The sequence below is a fragment of the Primulina eburnea genome, chromosome 10 (assembly GCF_022965805.1).
Source record: "Primulina eburnea isolate SZY01 chromosome 10, ASM2296580v1, whole genome shotgun sequence".
NCBI lineage: Eukaryota > Viridiplantae > Streptophyta > Magnoliopsida > Lamiales > Gesneriaceae > Primulina > Primulina eburnea.
The window spans coordinates 34,048,169-34,065,805 of record NC_133110.1 but is presented as its reverse complement, the minus strand read 5'-3'; the positions used below and the strand labels follow the sequence as shown (position 1 = coordinate 34,065,805).

At 35.3% G+C, this 17,637-nt stretch overlaps 1 protein-coding gene across 1 annotated transcript; it reads left to right on the top strand.

Moving 5' to 3' along the window:
- The first annotated feature begins 9,774 nt into the window (after positions 1-9,774).
- On the top strand, positions 9,775-12,147 carry LOC140803913 (protein PLANT CADMIUM RESISTANCE 6-like). The gene is made up of 4 exons (XM_073159755.1): positions 9,775-10,404; positions 11,297-11,368; positions 11,464-11,676; positions 12,000-12,147. The coding sequence occupies exons 1-4, from the start codon at positions 9,984-9,986 to the stop codon at positions 12,086-12,088; spliced, it is 795 nt and encodes a 264-aa protein (XP_073015856.1). The 5' UTR covers positions 9,775-9,983; the 3' UTR covers positions 12,089-12,147.
- The last annotated feature ends 5,490 nt before the right edge of the window (positions 12,148-17,637 follow it).

Sequence of the window (17,637 nt, the reverse complement as noted above, 5' to 3'; positions counted from 1 at the left end):
TGGAAGCCAGAAAACGTGTCTGGGGACCTCTCCACCTTGTAAAGCATGACTGGGTTTTGATCAGGATTGGGAAGTGGTAAGGCATGACCAGGAACCAATCCACCCGGTAAAGCATGGCCGGGGATCTTATGTATGTGGGAGTGGATGTTCGGTCAAAAGTCTGTGATGATCCTTGTCAGCCCAGTACTATGGTTTAGTACAGACACATTATGTTATCGGTCACTTGCTTTGAAACATATCTCTATGCAAAATGATGGTTATTATGCATGTTTAAGTATATATGTTGCAAGCACGTGTATGAAACAATGTCACATCTATTTTTATGTGAGTATGTTCAGAGTTTAAGTAAGTATGTGCTACTTTAAAATACAAGTGGTTTTATTATGTATTACTTGCTAATCTCAGTTTATATATGTTGAGTCTTCAGACCTACTAGACTTGATCGATGCAGGTGATGACGAGTACGAGGAGGCAAGAGGTGGGGACGAGTGAGTTGGCTCGGATTGTGCAGAAGCCTAACCCGAGGACCGCTTAAGTTTTCAAGCATTTTATGCATGTTAAATTCGTTTACTCTGGTTTTAATGAAATTACTTCACGTTGTTTAAACAAGTACCTTTTTGCAAGCTCGTTTTGATTGTGACATTGTTGACACGAAAATATTTTCTACTCATTTATATTTCAAATATTTAGTCAATCTTTTATTTATATTGCATTTTGAAAGATATTTACCATTTAAGAAATTTTTTTTTTCGCAAATTTTACGTAGTTTTAAAGTACAGTACGTTACATAAACCATGACTTATTTACACATGATCAACCCTTAAATCACTTATTTCAGACTGCCTAAGACCTTTGAAGCCCTCGACAGCTGGTGGAATTTTATGCCCGTAATGAGATTCAAACCCTAGTGCACCTAGCCTTCGACCTTCGACCCTAGACTCGAAACCGATGCTTCCAGACCTTGGATAACCCCTCTAGGAGCATGAACAGAACCACGTGCACCTAATCGGACCAACCTAACCCACATCTACAGCTCTTGCGATCGGGATCACTCGAGCTCGCCCGAAACTCGACCTAGCTTGTCATCAAGCTTCGATCCAAGCCCAGCCTTTCTACCAGCTGACCATGGACCATTCCTATCCCTGACACAAACCCCACATGAGCTGAACCAGCGTCTGGAATGATCCATGTATGGCTGCCCTCTTCCTTTCACCCAATTCAGCCATTCGAACCCTAGAACCAAGAGGTCACCATCGGCCCTTACCCCTTTCGATCCAGAAATGATATCACCCTTAAACACCTTCTAAACCTGCTGTAAAATGCTCCCTAAACCTCAAGGAGCCGGCAGCCCCTCATCCATGTCAAAATGTGAGCATCATCGCGTAAAATATGCATATTTTCGCGTAAAAATCATGTAAAATCGATGCATAATAAAAGACTTATGTATCATGCAAAAACCATTCAAACACATATCATGATGCGATTGATGAGAAAAAGGAGGTATATGGCGTGCCTTTGCGTATTTACGCTCGAAAACTTTGAGATAGTTGCGTAGAACATGCATCGGAGAGACGAGGAAGAGATTCTTTGAAAGAAACTTGAGAAAACCAAAGGAGAAAGCTGCTGGAAATTTCGAAATGCTGCACAATGGAGAGTGGCGGCTGAAATATGGAGGTAGGGAGATTAGGGTTTGAATGATAGGTTTAGATATAATAATTAGTGTATAGGCCGCCCTTAACTAAAATAATGAGGTTCGGCATATGATTTTAGGCCCATTATACATTAAAAAAGTCCCATAAAGCCCAAAGACACTCCCGTAAAATATCGTTTAGATACGTTTTTGAAAATATTGTACGAGTCCTCAAAAAGTCCCCCGAGTAGCTATATTTTGCGTACCAGTTTAAAATACGACTCGTCGAATAAAAATGCTTTAACAAGGCCCATTTTCAAAAATCACCCTTATTAACACCATATATTAAATAATAAAAAATAATTATTTAATAAAAACATTTTTCCTTAATTATCCCCGGTCTCCGTTTCTCGTTCGAGCACGAAAACTATTAAAAGCCCTTATGTATGAAACTTTAATAAACCATGAAATAAAACACATATCCATACAATAATCATGATTTAATGCATTAAAATAATTTAATAAAATACATAAGAAATTTGATAACTTGTATGCATACGGTTCACGTGAGGCTTCAAATTTTTGAGACGTTACATATTATATATTGCATGACGATGGTTTTTAACAAATATGTTGGTGATGTCCTAATCTTATTTGTGATCTTGTCTAGTAAGGTAAAACTAGACACTTATGATCCAGTATGAGAAGTTAAGTCAGACATTCATGATCTGGGAAGTTAAGCCAGATACTATGATCCAATATGGGAAGTTAAGTCAAATACTTATGATCCAGTCTAGTAAGTTAAGCCAAATATTTGATGTTTATTGTTTTTTTTTAGTTTTAAATATACTTATGAATAAGTTTAATAATACGATCTATTAATATATAAAAATATTACGATGTTTTTAAACTTGAAAATATGCTCCCTTCAATTATTCAGTGACGAGCATATTTCTAACTCCATACATTTACTTTCAAATAAAAATGAAATATAAGATCAAGATTCAATTGAATTTTGATGATGATGATGATGATTTCGCTAGGAAAATTACCATTTCTTTGTGTAGTGTTAACATTTATTTTGAATAAGTTGAATATTGAGTTTAGTTTTTGTTATTGTGTTGTAAGACGATGAATTCATTGAATAAAGTTTATTTTAGATTCAAAATATTTGTTAAGGCTTAGTGTTTTTGGTTAATTTAATTATTGAATTCCAAGAACATTGACTATGTTCGTACCATACATATCGGAGCGTGACATTTTAGTGGTATCTTTATGTGAATAATCTTGATGGGAAATTAAGATGTATTTGAATAAAAGTTTAATTTTGGTTTAGTGACTAAGGCTGCGTTTGGTTTGGAGAATAAAATAAACTAATGATTAGTAAGTAAATGATTGTCGTAGAAATGTAATATATGGTGTTATGTTTGGTAAGATTTTTAAGTATAGGATAATTTTGAATTTTTTGATGAAAGGACAAAACTGCCCTTTCTTCTTTTCTTTTCTTCTTCCACTCCGGAGGCGGTCAGGCGAAGGCGACGTTCCGGCAACGTCGGTGCGGCCGACAGTTAGCGGCGTCGACGGCTGCCGGCTGGAAGTTATCGGTCGGCGGCGACGGTCGGTGGTCCTGCGTCGGCTTGTTCTCGGCAGCTGCTGGCGGTGATCGGCGGCGGCGGCTGGTGGTCGGTGGCGGCGGTCGTGGTTTTGAGTTTGGATATAGGAGAAGGGTAAAATTGAAAAAATAGGAAGGATTAAGAGTTGGATAAATAATTCTAGGGGGTGAGTAGGCATTATTTTAACCCACATAATATAACCTAATCATTCATAGGAGGTATTGACTTGGTTAAATAATCATGCGTACCAAACGAGAGATAAGGTGGGTTAAAAAAATAAACCCACCTTATCACAACAACCAAACGTAGCGTAAAAGTTTAGACCTAGACTAACATTTAGAAGTGAGTCTCATGTGAGACGGTCTCACGGATCTTAATCTGTGAGACGGGTCAACCCTACCCATATTCACAATAAAAAGTAATACTATTAGCATAAAAAATAATATTTTTTCATTGATGACCCAAACAAGAGATCCGTCTCACAAATACGACCGTAAGATCGTCTCACACAAGTTTTTGCCAACATTTAGAGTGATTAAGATTTCAATTATTACTAATAATGATGATAGAATTAACATAGATTACGATAAGTCGAATTGTGAATCAATTGCGATACATCAATGCACCATAATGTTCGGTGCTTTAAAAAAAATAAACCCACCTTATCACAACAACCAAACGTAGCGTAAAAGTTTAGACCTAGACTAACATTTAGAAGTGACTCTCATGTGAGACGGTCTCACGGATCTTAATCTGTGAGACGGGTCAACCCTACCCATATTCACAATAAAAAGTAATACTATTAGCATAAAAAATAATATTTTTCATTGATGACCCAAACAAGAGATCCGTCTCACAAATACGACCGTGAGATCGTCTCACACAAGTTTTTGCCAACATTTAGAGTGATTAAGATTTCAATTATTACTAATAATGATGATAAAATTAACATAGATTACGATAAGTCGAATTGTGAATCAATTGCGATACATCAATGCACCATAATGTTCGGTGCTTTAAAAAAAATAAACCCACCTTATCACAACAACCAAACGTAGCGTAAAAGTTTAGACCTAGACTAACATTTAGAAGTGAGTCTCATGTGAGACGGTCTCACGGATCTTAATCTGTGAGACGGGTCAACCCTACCCATATTCACAATAAAAAGTAATACTATTAGCATAAAAAATAATATTTTTTCATTGATGACCCAAACAAGAGATCCGTCTCACAAATACGACCGTGAGATCGTCTCACACAAGTTTTTGCCAACATTTAGAGTGATTAAGATTTCAATTATTACTAATAATGATGATAGAATTAACATAGATTACGATAAGTCGAATTGTGAATCAATTGCGATACATCAATGCACCATAATGTTCGGTGCTTTAATAAATATTATAGATATATACACATGAAATATATAAAAATATTGTGATGTATGTCTCAAATAATAAATAAAATAATATTAATGATGAAAATGAGATAAAAGAGATGATAAAAACTTATATGAGACGGTTTCACGGGTCGTATTTTGTGAGACGGATTTCTTATTTGGGTCATCCATGAAAAAATATTACTTTTTATGCTAAGAATATTACTTTTTATTGTGAATATCGGTAGGGTTGACCCGTGTCACAGATAAAGATTCGTGAGATCGTCTCATAAGAGACCTACTCAAAAAAGATATAATCAATTCGAAATTTAATTAAATTCAAACTCAAAACAATGCTACTCAATCTATCTAAATCTTGAGAATAATTGAAAATTTACAAACTAAAGAGATAAACATTAAATTGAATGTGATATCAAGAAATCTAATTTATTCAAATTCTTGAGATCCCAATCTAAGAGTCTTAAAATTTTAAATTACGGGATAAGAATTAATTTAAAAATAATCAGAAGGAAATTATTGAAATTAGTTAATCGTTTAAGGAAAGTAAAATACTTATATATAATTATTAATCGATGAAATAAAATAATTAATTAATAATTATTTATTTATTTAATATTTAGTTAGTTTTATTAAAATAAAAAAATAATTAATTAATTAAATTATTTATTTATATTAAAAATTATAATGTATTTTTTAATTTAAAAATAATGAATAATTTATTTAATTACGAGAAAATGATAATATTTAATTAATTATCTAATTACCAAAAATACTAATAATAATTAATTTAATCATTTATATATATGTAAAAAACTATAAAAAAAATAACCGCTATACTTTATTTACCCTAGTTACAATTTTGTACTCTAACATAACTTACTTATGATATTAAGATAAAAATTTGTGTTAGACGATCTCACAAGTCGTTTTTTGTGAAACAGTTCTATAATTTGGGTTATCCATAAAAAAAAATATTACTTTTTATTGTGAATAGAGTTGACCGTACAAAGAAGTCAATTGTTCGTTCTCAATCCCCCATCCTCAATCTTAACACACTACGGACCAAGACAAGAGAAAATCGCATCCTTCGAGAAACCTTGGAACAATACGGATAATTCGATCCTACCCCTGCAGGCAGTGCCTGCAGGGGTTCACTGCCTGCAGGGGTTCATCCAAGTTCTGGCCCAAATTTTTTTTTTTAAAATTTTTTTTCCCCATGAAGTGGAATCTCAACCACTCATGTGGGGTGTGGGCGCTGCCCCCACACCCAAGATCGAACCTACCGAACAATACCTACAGAAGCAAAGAGACCTCATCGAGCACCACCGGCAGGAATATGCAGAGTGTTTTGCGTATTACTTAGCCGAGGCCGAGACGACAATCCAAGAAGTTATAAGGGTGGGCTACTAACCAAGGTACGTTGATAGGTGTGATGAGGAGAGAAGACATACCGTCGTGATGCAAGGCAAGTATGATCGCTATCAAAGGGACACTAGTAGGATTTTGGATAATCACGGTAATACCATTGCAGTGCTCACGGGTCAAATGACTGCCCTACAACATCAACGACAGAACAAGAGTTACAACGGCAACCAACCAACCCGGAAGAAGAAGAGGAAGACCCAGAAGAAGATCCAGAGTACGAATCACTCACTGAAGTGGGCAAGGAGGAAGCACCCAAAAAGACCCAAGAAACAAGAACGATTCAAACTAGCGCTAACAACTCAGTTGCTAATAATAGTAATCTAGAGTTGTAATGGTTTTATTAGGATTGGTGGTATATAATATTATTTTAGGACCAACGATGGTGGAGTCCTTCAGGTTCTCTGAAGATAACCAAATATTTAGAAAAATTCTATGGCCATTCCAATAAAGCCGTTCTACTAAAGCCGTAGGGGAACTAAAGTCCAGAAGGAAGATATTCTCCCCTACCACTTAAATCTCGACATGCTTAGTAGCTGGTAGAATTTTTGGCATTTGAGTACGAAACACCTCTCTTTTGATTGCTCCAGAAGAAAATATTTTTGCGACCAGGCTGGATCCCAGGGGTAGAACAAAGCACTCTTTCTCTTCATCCAGCATTAGCTGCAGTTCAATAATTCAGCAATTTCCTCATAATCCATCTTCGAAGTCGTCTCCTTGACTGAGCCAAAGAGAAGAAACCTACCAAAAGTAGGAAGTCGTCTTTCACCTCTAAGCCCTAAAGCATAGAGAGAAGATAACTTTTAGCTCAAACTCTCAAACTTTGTTTTACTGCTTCAGGTTATTTATCTCTGCTATTTAAGAAGCTCCCGCTAATATTTTTTTAAAATTTATTTTTAATTGACGGAATCCACGACTGCTATTTTTTGTACGCTCTGAGTAAACGTAAACCCACATATCAACGTAGTAGTCTGCAAATCACGTTGACTAGATAAGCCGCACTGTGCAAGCCATATATAACAAGCTCAGCTGAGAAGACAAAGACAAAATGATTCGAACACAAGACCTCTCAGTAAGTGTAAATCTGTCCTACCAACTCAACGAACCCTTGGAAGCGAAGATAGAAAAAAGGAAATTGATAAAAGAGTGAGATTTGAACCTACAAAAAAAAGTGGTGCTAACATTAGGACTTCTCAGGAGTTAATTACTTGTTTATGTCTTTTGCCGATTAGTCTCACCTGGTTTAACTCGTGACTTTTAACATTTGCATGCTATTTCTTCTTTGTTTTTATTGAGGTTGAGCTATTCCTAGCATAAGAGCAATTTATCAATGCTACATTCAAAGTGAACCCCGAGTAGACAAACTTATAAATTAAGTCATTGGATTTTGTAGCATCTCATTAACTCGTTTATATTTGCTTCTATTAATTTTTTATTGAATCACGAGCTTCCCTTTAAGCAAATATTGTCCATGGATAAAGAAAAACTGTTTCAACATCAAAAACAACAAAAACTAGAGCAAACATATAATAATGGATTTTAAATTGTAACCAAGCGTCGCCCAGTGGTTCTATACCCGATTCATAACTAGAAAGTTTCATATACAAAAAGGAATAATTTAGCCAAACAAAGCATATGCCGTCTTATTCATAAAAAAACAACTACCTTAAACAATTATATCAACCGTCCAAGAATTTGACTCGACGAAAAATAAAATTAGTTCAATAATAAACCAAATTTGTTCACTCATAACCAATTGGACAAACTTTTATATCTTCCCACTGAGAGATTTGGCGATCTAGCTAGCTAGTCAAATACCAAGATTTCGAGATGTAATTTAAATTTCTCTAAAAATGGTGCAAAAATATAATAACTTTAAACCAAACATTTCAAACTTCCAACTTTTTTTTTTCTTGTAATCAAACGTGATCAATAATATTTTTGATTAAATTCATATACTATAATAACAATATATATGTAAGTTTTAATTAATATTATCCTCCCAATTCTTGAAACAAATTGAAACTAAGTGTGAAATGGGAGTATAATGTGTAGTGCAAGAACGTGAAGCGCAGCAGCACATGCCTTAAACGCGGAGTCAACTATTGCCAAAAGTCCAACCAAATCCATCATCTACATGCTTTCCCAAGTCAACTATCTGTTTGTATTTTTTTCCACCACTATGTTTTAATATAAATAACTCAAATTCGAGCCAAAAAAAAATATTTATCTTTATCCGTCGAGCTCAAAATAAAGAAATTTCGGACCCTCGAGGTTAATTTAGGGTACAAAATTTCGGAGATAAAATGACGATGATTTTGGTTCATGATATTGATTTCTTGAATATCATGAGTACCCCAAGTTAGATCTAGTGGTTAAAAATGGGTCGTATATCTTTTTTTTACACGAGTTAATTCATTGGATTGGATGAAAAGTATATGTGACTCCGTTATAGTTATTGGATCAACCCTTGGAGTAATACGAGTAAGGTCGAATTGAACTACCTGGTGATCATACTTTAACAAGTTTGCATATAAAATTTCTTTGTGGATTACGTTTATATAAAAATATAATGTAATTATATATGTTAGATTTTCTATTCAAAGGAAGTGGTTGATCCGACGCTTTCTTAATTATTTACCAATCGATCATTCTTATCTATCATTTTCATATGGTGGTACGCACGGGATTGCTTCCGTATTTTCATGAACGACACTTTTATTATATTATTATTTTATATATTTTATTACAAATTTGTTCCAATGCTTAAATCTAATCCGCGTAAACTTAACTCATATATATATATATATATATATATATATATATATATATATATATATATATATATATATATATATATATATATATATATATATATATATATATATATATATATATATATATATCACAAAAATTAATGTGAGATGGTCTCACGGATCAATTTTGCGATACATATATTCTATTTGAGTCACACATGAAAAAATATTATTTTTTATGCTAAATTTATTATTTTTATGTTAAATACACACGTTTTGTGTCATGTAATACGTGAATATTATGTATTACACACAAGTTGGTCTCAAGTTATTGATTTAATTATAATATTTACAAACTAAATTACATAAAACATGAGATTTGATAATATTATTTTTTGTGTAATTATAAAATGTAGAAATTCAATCCAACTATATTATACGCATGTCAATAATAATTCAATAAATAAAATATAAAAATTTAAATATGATGATATCCAAGAAAAAATATATATATATATTTTTGAAATGGTTAAATTTAAGAACAAAATTACATGAATTAAAGTTAAAATGTAAAGAACAATTTGGAATTAGGAAAAAGTTCTTACCCCACTTTTGTACTCATCAATATAGTGATACTCGTCTGTTGAATGTGATGAAACATATCAAAATTGTATATCAAATATGTGAGTATTGGTAGAATTGAAGTTGAAACAATCCACGAACATCATAACAAAACTAATATATATGTGTGTGACTATAATTTCTACATGGGGCCGGCGACTTTCGAATTAGGACATAATCTAAAGTCAATGTTTCTATTTTTTTTAAGTATAAAAAAGAGTTGACCAACTCTCCAAACGAAATACAACAAAAAAAAAAAAGCATCTTTACCCCATACGTAACTACTAGTAGTGATCATTTGCATTAATTTCCAAATGAATCCAATTATTTAAACAAAATGTTCAAATCCCAAGTGATGTTTGCCACCCCAAAGTCTCCTAAAAACTGCAAAGGGGAATAAACTATTGGCAACTAGCCTATAATAATTTCCCATTTCTTCTCATTCAAAGATCACATTACCTTGACCTAGACATATTCATACATGCACATACCAGGCCACAAAAAGCAATAAACCAAGAGAAGGTGAAGCCAAACAATCCGCCATGGGCCGCGTCGGAAACAACGAACCGCAAGTTCAAGAAACGATCGACGATTCGTTCCCCGAAAACGAGCAGCCGGTGACTAAGCCGAGATCCCAAGCGCCAAGTAACAATAAACCCCAAAAGAACAACCCGCACACAGGAGGAGGAGAAGAAGACGACTTGTACTATGTTTCTTCTCAAGATCATCATCAAGAGCAAACGCCTGCACAATTTCCTCCACAGAATAGTACTGAATATCATGAGCTTCCTAATCAGCATGTTCCCCCTCCGGCAAACATGCATTTTGCTCATCAGGTGCCGCGGCCGCAGATGGGACATCCGGTGATGGCTTCGCCGGTTCCGCCATTCAATTTCGTCGCACCTCCACAAGATAAGGCTTGGAACAGTAATCTCTTTGATTGCATGAATGATCCTCAGAATGGTACTCACTTGTCCCCTTCAGATTTGCAATTATGATACATATTTTAGATTTCAAGTCATTAAAATTAGTTCCCTTTAATCAGTACCAAAATTATATTTTTTTCACAGATAATATAAATATATGTAAATTTTTCGTAAGATTAAAAACTTTAGTTTCTTTATAATATACATGCCACAAAATTTAATAATTATCATATCAATTAATTAAGGTTAATTGCCTTTACTTTAAATGATTGAGTTACATAGATAAATTATATAGTGATTATATAGGATTTGGAATAATTATACGTAAATAATAATTTGTTTAGTTTGATTGATTTTGATTAGGATTGATATCATGATTAAATTTTGAACCCCAATTTTATTTACCCTTTGATCACTACACTTTGTATAATAAAATTTAATTATAACTACGGTAGAAAATATTATTTCACATTTTTATATTATATATTTAATTATCTTTGTTTTAACTAATTTATTATTAAAATAATTTTTGATGTTCCTTAATTTTTCTAAAAAATAAATAAATATATACTTGATATTTTTCTAAATTTTTTAATATTTTTTATAATATAATCTTTAATACTATTGCATTATATCATTTTCCAGTCGGTAATAATTATCTAGAAATGTTACATTTTTTAAATTTTCCATTATTTTATTTATTTAAGTTTTTTTAATCAAAATCTTATAAATATTTCTTTTAATACTTCAATAATACCAATTTATTTATTTTAATTTGGCTAAAAAAATATGTAAATTATAAATATCTTTTTATAAATTATTTATAGTAAACAATCATAGAGTTTGATTATTAATCAAATCCAATTCTAATCATGCTGACTTCCGAGTAAACGCAACGTAAACAATTAACGAGGAAAACAATTATGCAGCTCTCATCACGGCGTGCTTTCCCTGCATAACGTTTGGGCAGATTGCGGAGATATTGGACTCTGGCAACACCAGTGAGTGATCAATTCAACATACATACACAGTACTGTTTAGATATTTATTCATACGCTTTGTTTATATGGCTCGATCTAATGTCTGTGTTATATAGCATGCGCAACGAGTGGGGTGTTGTATGGTTGCATCGCGTTTTGTATCGCGATACCGTGCATAATGTCATGCACATATAGAACCAAGTTGAGGGCTAAATACGGGCTGATGGAGTCACCAGCACAGGACTGGTTGGTTCACTGTTTTTGTGAATGGTGTGCTCTGTGTCAAGAGTATAGAGAGCTTCAGCATATGGGATATGACCCTGCTATTGGTAAGTAAATGCCTCAAATCCTTACTAAATCTTAATTGGCCAAGTCTTGGATTTTAGTCAAATGAAACTCTTCAAAAATCATATTCGATATTGTTTAGACAATTTTAGTCTTTTTTCACGTGTCACTGACGTGGTACTAACATGAAGCTAATGTATTCAGTGTCAAACAAGAATTTTTCTAAAAATAAATGACTAAAATACAAAAACGAAGGTCTACTAAGACTTAATTTTGACAATCTAACATACTAAAATCGCACATATGCATGCATGATGGAGGAAAAAACAATGTTACCAATTTGTTTTTTTTTTGGTCTCTTGCATAGGTTGGCAGGGGAATCAGGCGAAGATGAGGCAACATCAGAACCAGCAGTTCGGAATGACACCTCCGCCAGGGCAAAGAATGATGCTATGAGCATGTACCAATGGCAAATTTATTACGTGTAACATATATATATATATATATATATATATATATATATATATATATATATATATAATCGCTGAATTAATTACATTGGATTTATGTTATACTGAGTGTGTTTGATTAGTTTTGGTGTTCTTGTGTGTAATTTTTTTAAAAAAAAAAAAATTCAAATTTGGGGTGTGTAAACGATAATGTAGTAAACTACCCGGCTATATGCGTATGTTTTGCTATTTGTTATAATTATGTTTTAGAGTAGGTTTCTTGTGAGACGGTCTCAACCCTACTGATATTCACAATAAAAAGTAATACATGTATGGTTCAAATAAGAGATATGTCTCACAAAATAAGAGATCTGTCTCACAAAATACGACCCGTGAGATCGTCTCACACAAGTTTTTGTCATTTTTTTAAGGCTTGCATTAGTGTGTGTATATATACACACACACATCTTTTGTCAGCAAAATACATGAAAGTTCCGTTTCCACAGTGTATGAGAAAATATGGTTAAGTGTTACGTGTATCAGTAAGTAGGTGTTGTCCTTAGGTGTTGTAACACTCAAGACAACATGCAGCGGAAATTTTAGTTTATCACATTAACACATAACTTAAATGAAAAACAATACGAGAGACATGATATAAATTATGCACAAGTACTAAGTACTTGTGCGGTGCCTCAGGGCAAAACAATTCACTAGAAAAACTTGTATGATTACAAAAACCAATACTAGTGAAAGAATAAAACAACTCCCTTATTAAGGCGAGTAACAAATTGCATCCTATACTTCTATCAAACCGTACAACCAAAACTTAAAGGATGCATAAACTGAGAAGTGAAAAATCTTCAGAAATCAACACACTAATCGACACAGTGATTAGGTGTTGTCTTCAAATGTTGTCAGCACTTCACAGCAACACATTCACGATGGCACGAGATATCTTCGAACTCAGAAACTCTTCCTCGCAGCTTTGTCTCTCTCGCCCCCAGAAATCCTCAATCTCGTCTCTATATATATTATCTCTTCGCAAACCCTATTAAGCATCGGAAACAAGAGTTTATTAGGAAACAAACTCTTTTAAACAAGGATATCACATCTTAGGGATATTATCACTTCTTAAAGATATCATATACCATATCAATCCTAGATTTATATCATATATTAAATCTTATATCTAGAAAGGCAAAACACTAGAGATATTCAAATAAGGAAAGAATATCAAGGAATTAAATTCCTTTCAATCTCCCCCTTTTTGTCTTTCTGGACAAAACAAGTCAAAGATGGTTATATGGCTCAACTCCCCCTGAGTTAGCAACCCAGTCTTTCAGCCAACTTCAGTTGACTCCCCCTGAAAACAAGCGTAGTTAAAACCAGATGTTGTGAGACAGATGTTGCAACATTCAATGTATAACATTCATATCAAAACGAGCAGATCATAATACATTTCAAACAATTATTGTCATCACTCATTACTGCCAGCATCATCATCTGCTCCAGTATCCACATCATCATCTGCAACATCCGCATCATCTTCCAGAGAGGCAACTTCATCATCATCTGCATCAACGTCCTCAACATCTGCCTTGTTTACACCACTGGGACCAGCCACATCTGCAGCAGCAGCATCTTCTCCCCCTTTTTGTTCAGAATGGAGACTCGCAGCAAGTAGAAGCTCATAGTCTGCCACTTGGTTTTCATAATGATCGAAGGTCTTTTGAGCATTGTCAATCTGTTGGCGAGCAACTGCCATTTGTTGTCGACCATAGGCTATTTGATCACGAATGTATGAGATAGCTAATGTAACATAACCAGTAGGAGGTGCAGGGGGCAGACTAGACATATCCGGCATAGGATCCGATGTTGTTCCAGCAGTGTGACCCACATCGGCAGCAACACTCGAAACCAGCCAAGGTAGATCGAATTTTCTGTTGCCCTTCAAGTAAGCTGGTGAAATCTTCAGGGAATCTCCAACAGGGCAGATTACTTCATTAATGTCCGCAATGAACCCTTGAGATTCCAAGATGGCATAGATTAGTGAGGGGTAAGGAAGCTTGGTTTTCTTGAAGTCCCATTCAGCATATTGCAGTGTATTCTGAAATATCAACTTCCCAAAGTTAAAGGCACGACCTGTGCCAATAGCAAACAGCACAAGGGCCTGCGATCTGGTCACCGTAGATGAATTTGTTGATGGTGTCCAATTCCAGATCGAGGTCTTGTGCAAGACAGAATAAAAGGATGTGAGCTTGGCAGCACTCATCTTCTTGGGATGGTCAGGGAACACTGTGGTCATGCCACCAGTGAGTACAAAAATGACAGCATGGATGTCAGGTATCTCGTCACCCTCCTCAACATCAGGAGTATTGTAGAATGCATTGATCACCGAAGGCGAAAATTTGTAGATGCGATCACGAACAAAGACTCTCCCGTACTTCACTGCGTGCTCATCTCCAACACTTGCCAGGAGATTACAGTAAAATTCCAACACAGTGCGACGGCAGTATGGCATGACAGTGGTGACAGTGGAGAGTAGCCTTCGAGTTGTGAGAAACTCAACCAAGTTGTATTTCTCATAAGCAACAAGATCAATGTTTTTCTCTTCGATGAACTCTCTCTCAACAAACAGAGGCCACAATTCCAGAGCAGACTCAGAATAAAATTGGGGCGAGAAGGACTTACTGAGATCATAGTCAATAGAGTCCGTGTTGTCCTCGGTGTCGACAACATCCTCGTCAACACCTACAGCACCAGCAGCAACTTCCTCGGAAGACTCACTTTCTTCAGACCCAATATCTTCCGATTCACCATCATCTTGTTCCTCAGACTCAAAATCAGACACCGAGGAGGAGGAGGAATCAGTAACAGCTCCAGGCTGATTTCCTCAAATTCCTTCATCATTTCGGGGTCAGGTTCATCTTCAGCAGGAACCTTTTTCTTGGCAGCTTTTTCATCTTTAAGTTGAGCAAGAAACTCAGCCAAAGATTGTTCATCTTCCTCAGGTTCGGCAGAAGGTCCTTTCTCAGCAACATATTGTGGAACAGTGACAGGGGATTTCTTTTGAACACTTGAGGTAGAACCGGTTTCTTTAGCAGCAACTGTTGGTTTGGGGCGAGCCACCAACTCAAAATCATCATCAGCAGAGTCATCTCCTGATGAGAAATCAGGGTCCAATAAATTTGAGGAGGTAGATGGTCGAGGCTTCTTGACTGGTATGAAGTCAGGATCAAACCCTGCTTGTCTCTTTGATCTTCGGGGCATAGGAGCAGGGGGAAATACTTTGTTCAGGGCTTCAAAATCTGGGGGATTCTCAACATCGATTTCATTCCCAGTTTCACCTGGGACAATAATTTCCAAAGGAGTCGGTTGCTCGGGTACAGCCACAATTTCCATACCCGTAACACCGATTTCGGCGATGGGTGTTGTGTCAGACGACACTCTTTGTGCGCTTGCAGCCATTTCACTCCTGATATCTTGAGGGTCGAATCCAGCCATCTGAAAATCAAGAATAGAAGCAGTAGTAAACTTCAAAATGCACAATCGTTTACTGTGGGCCGAGAGAAATTGCACAGAGAGGATGAACAGTGAGGGCAGAAGATATTTTAGAATGGGAGGGAAACAATAATTAATTAAATCAATCAACACCCATTCTTATATAGTTAACCACTGTCCTCCAACGGTAACATCCTAAAGAGCCGAAACTGCAGCACTTTTCCAAACCAGAATTTACCCAACGGTAACTTTCTGAAACAGTGCAATCATTATTTCACAAATCAGCCAGGATTAAACACCACGTCGAATCTACCCCACAAACGGTTAGAGAACAAAAATTCAAAATTAAGTGGATTAGGGTTTTCTTCGAATTTCATGAATTAAAAAAATGATACCTCACTGGTCTTGATAAATTCACAAAACATCAGAATGAATGTCCTAAATTTATGCCTAAAATATGATCAAAAATGAAATGCACACGCATGAGATCAAACTGTGATCAGTCTGTACTTGGGTGTTGGCAACACCGTCTGGCAATACTCCCAAATTGAACTCAACCTTCCTAGAACATTTTGAATTCAGACATGGTAGCTCCCACTCTAGAGGAACAGTCTTCATGGGACTCCTCCAGGTAGCTTTTTCCAACTGTATTTTGACTTAGAAGTGATGGCTCCCACTCTAGAAGAACGGTCTTCATTGGACTCCTCTAGGTAGCCTTTATCATTTTCTTCTAAACATTTTTTTTGTTCTAATTTTCTCCTCTTTTCTATTTTTCACCAGGCGGCTCAAAAAATTTTTCCAAGTCACTTTTCACATTGAACAAGATCATGTGTCACACGAACATTCTCAACTACTTAATGACTTAGATTGAGCATAAACCACACTTCAGAAAATTTGGAAAGGAATTTTGATTCTCAAAGAAAGCACACCATTCAGTATCCTTCACTTGTACAGACTTCACACAAAACAGGATGAATGTAATATGTCTAGCATCCTAAATAAAATGCACATGCATGCTGAGTGTTGTCCACGGGTGTTGTAACACCCGGGCCAACATCCGTGAGTGATCATTGTGCACACAAACTGAGAGACTTCCTAAGATTGGAAAATCTCTCAAAATCCAAGGGTTTTGTAAAAATATCAGCCAGTTGGTTCTCAGTTCCAACAAATTCCATTCGAATCATACCCTTCTCAACTAAATCTCGAATAAAATGATGTCTAATGTCTATGTGTTTTGTTCGAGAGTGTTGAACTGGATTTTTCGAAATGTCAATTGCACTTGAGTTGTCACAGTAAACAATTAAGGTGTCACTAAGGAATCCATAATCTTTAATCATTTGATTCATCCATAAAAGTTGTGAGCAACAACTAGCAGCAGCAACATATTCAGATTCAGCAGTGGACAAAGACACACAATTTTGCTTTCTACTATACCATGACACCAAGTTGTTACCAAGATAAAAACATCCACCAGTGGTGCTTTTCCTATCATCTAGGTTTCCAGCCCAGTCAGCATCACTAAAGCCCACTAAGTTGGTGTTTTTTTCTTTGGTATACCACAGACCTAAGTCAACTGTCCCAGCAATATATCTCAAAATTCTTTTGACAGCTTTTAAATGAGTGACTTTAGGATCAGCTTGGTACCTAGCACATAAGCAGACACTAAACATGATATCGCGACGACTAGCACTTAAGTGAAGAAGACTGCCTATGATGCTGCGATACTGGGTGTTGTCAACACCTGCGGCAACATCGTCTTTGGACAATTTTTCAGTCGAACCCATTGGAGTTTTCATGTGTTTAGTGTTCTCAGCAGAAAATTTCTTCACCAAATTCTTAGCATACTTGGATTGACACAGAAAGATACCATCATGCATTTGTTTAATTTGTAATCCAAGAAAGAAACTTAATTCTCCTACCATGCTCATTTCAAATGTGGTAGACATGCATTTCACAAAATCATCAACATGCTTTTGAGAAGAAGCACCAAAAATGATGTCATCCACATAGATTTGACACACAAGTATATCATGCTTTGACTTTTGAATAAAAAGA

Excerpts from the sequence above, each read along its gene's own strand:
- LOC140803913 (XM_073159755.1), top strand. The coding sequence starts at position 9,984 with ATGGGCCGCGTCGGAAACAACGAACCGCAAGTTCAAGAAACGATCGAC. Across the intron at positions 10,405-11,296 it reads CATGAATGATCCTCAGAATG|CTCTCATCACGGCGTGCTTT; the intron begins GTACTCACTTGT and ends ACAATTATGCAG. Across the intron at positions 11,677-11,999 it reads GGGATATGACCCTGCTATTG|GTTGGCAGGGGAATCAGGCG; the intron begins GTAAGTAAATGC and ends TCTCTTGCATAG.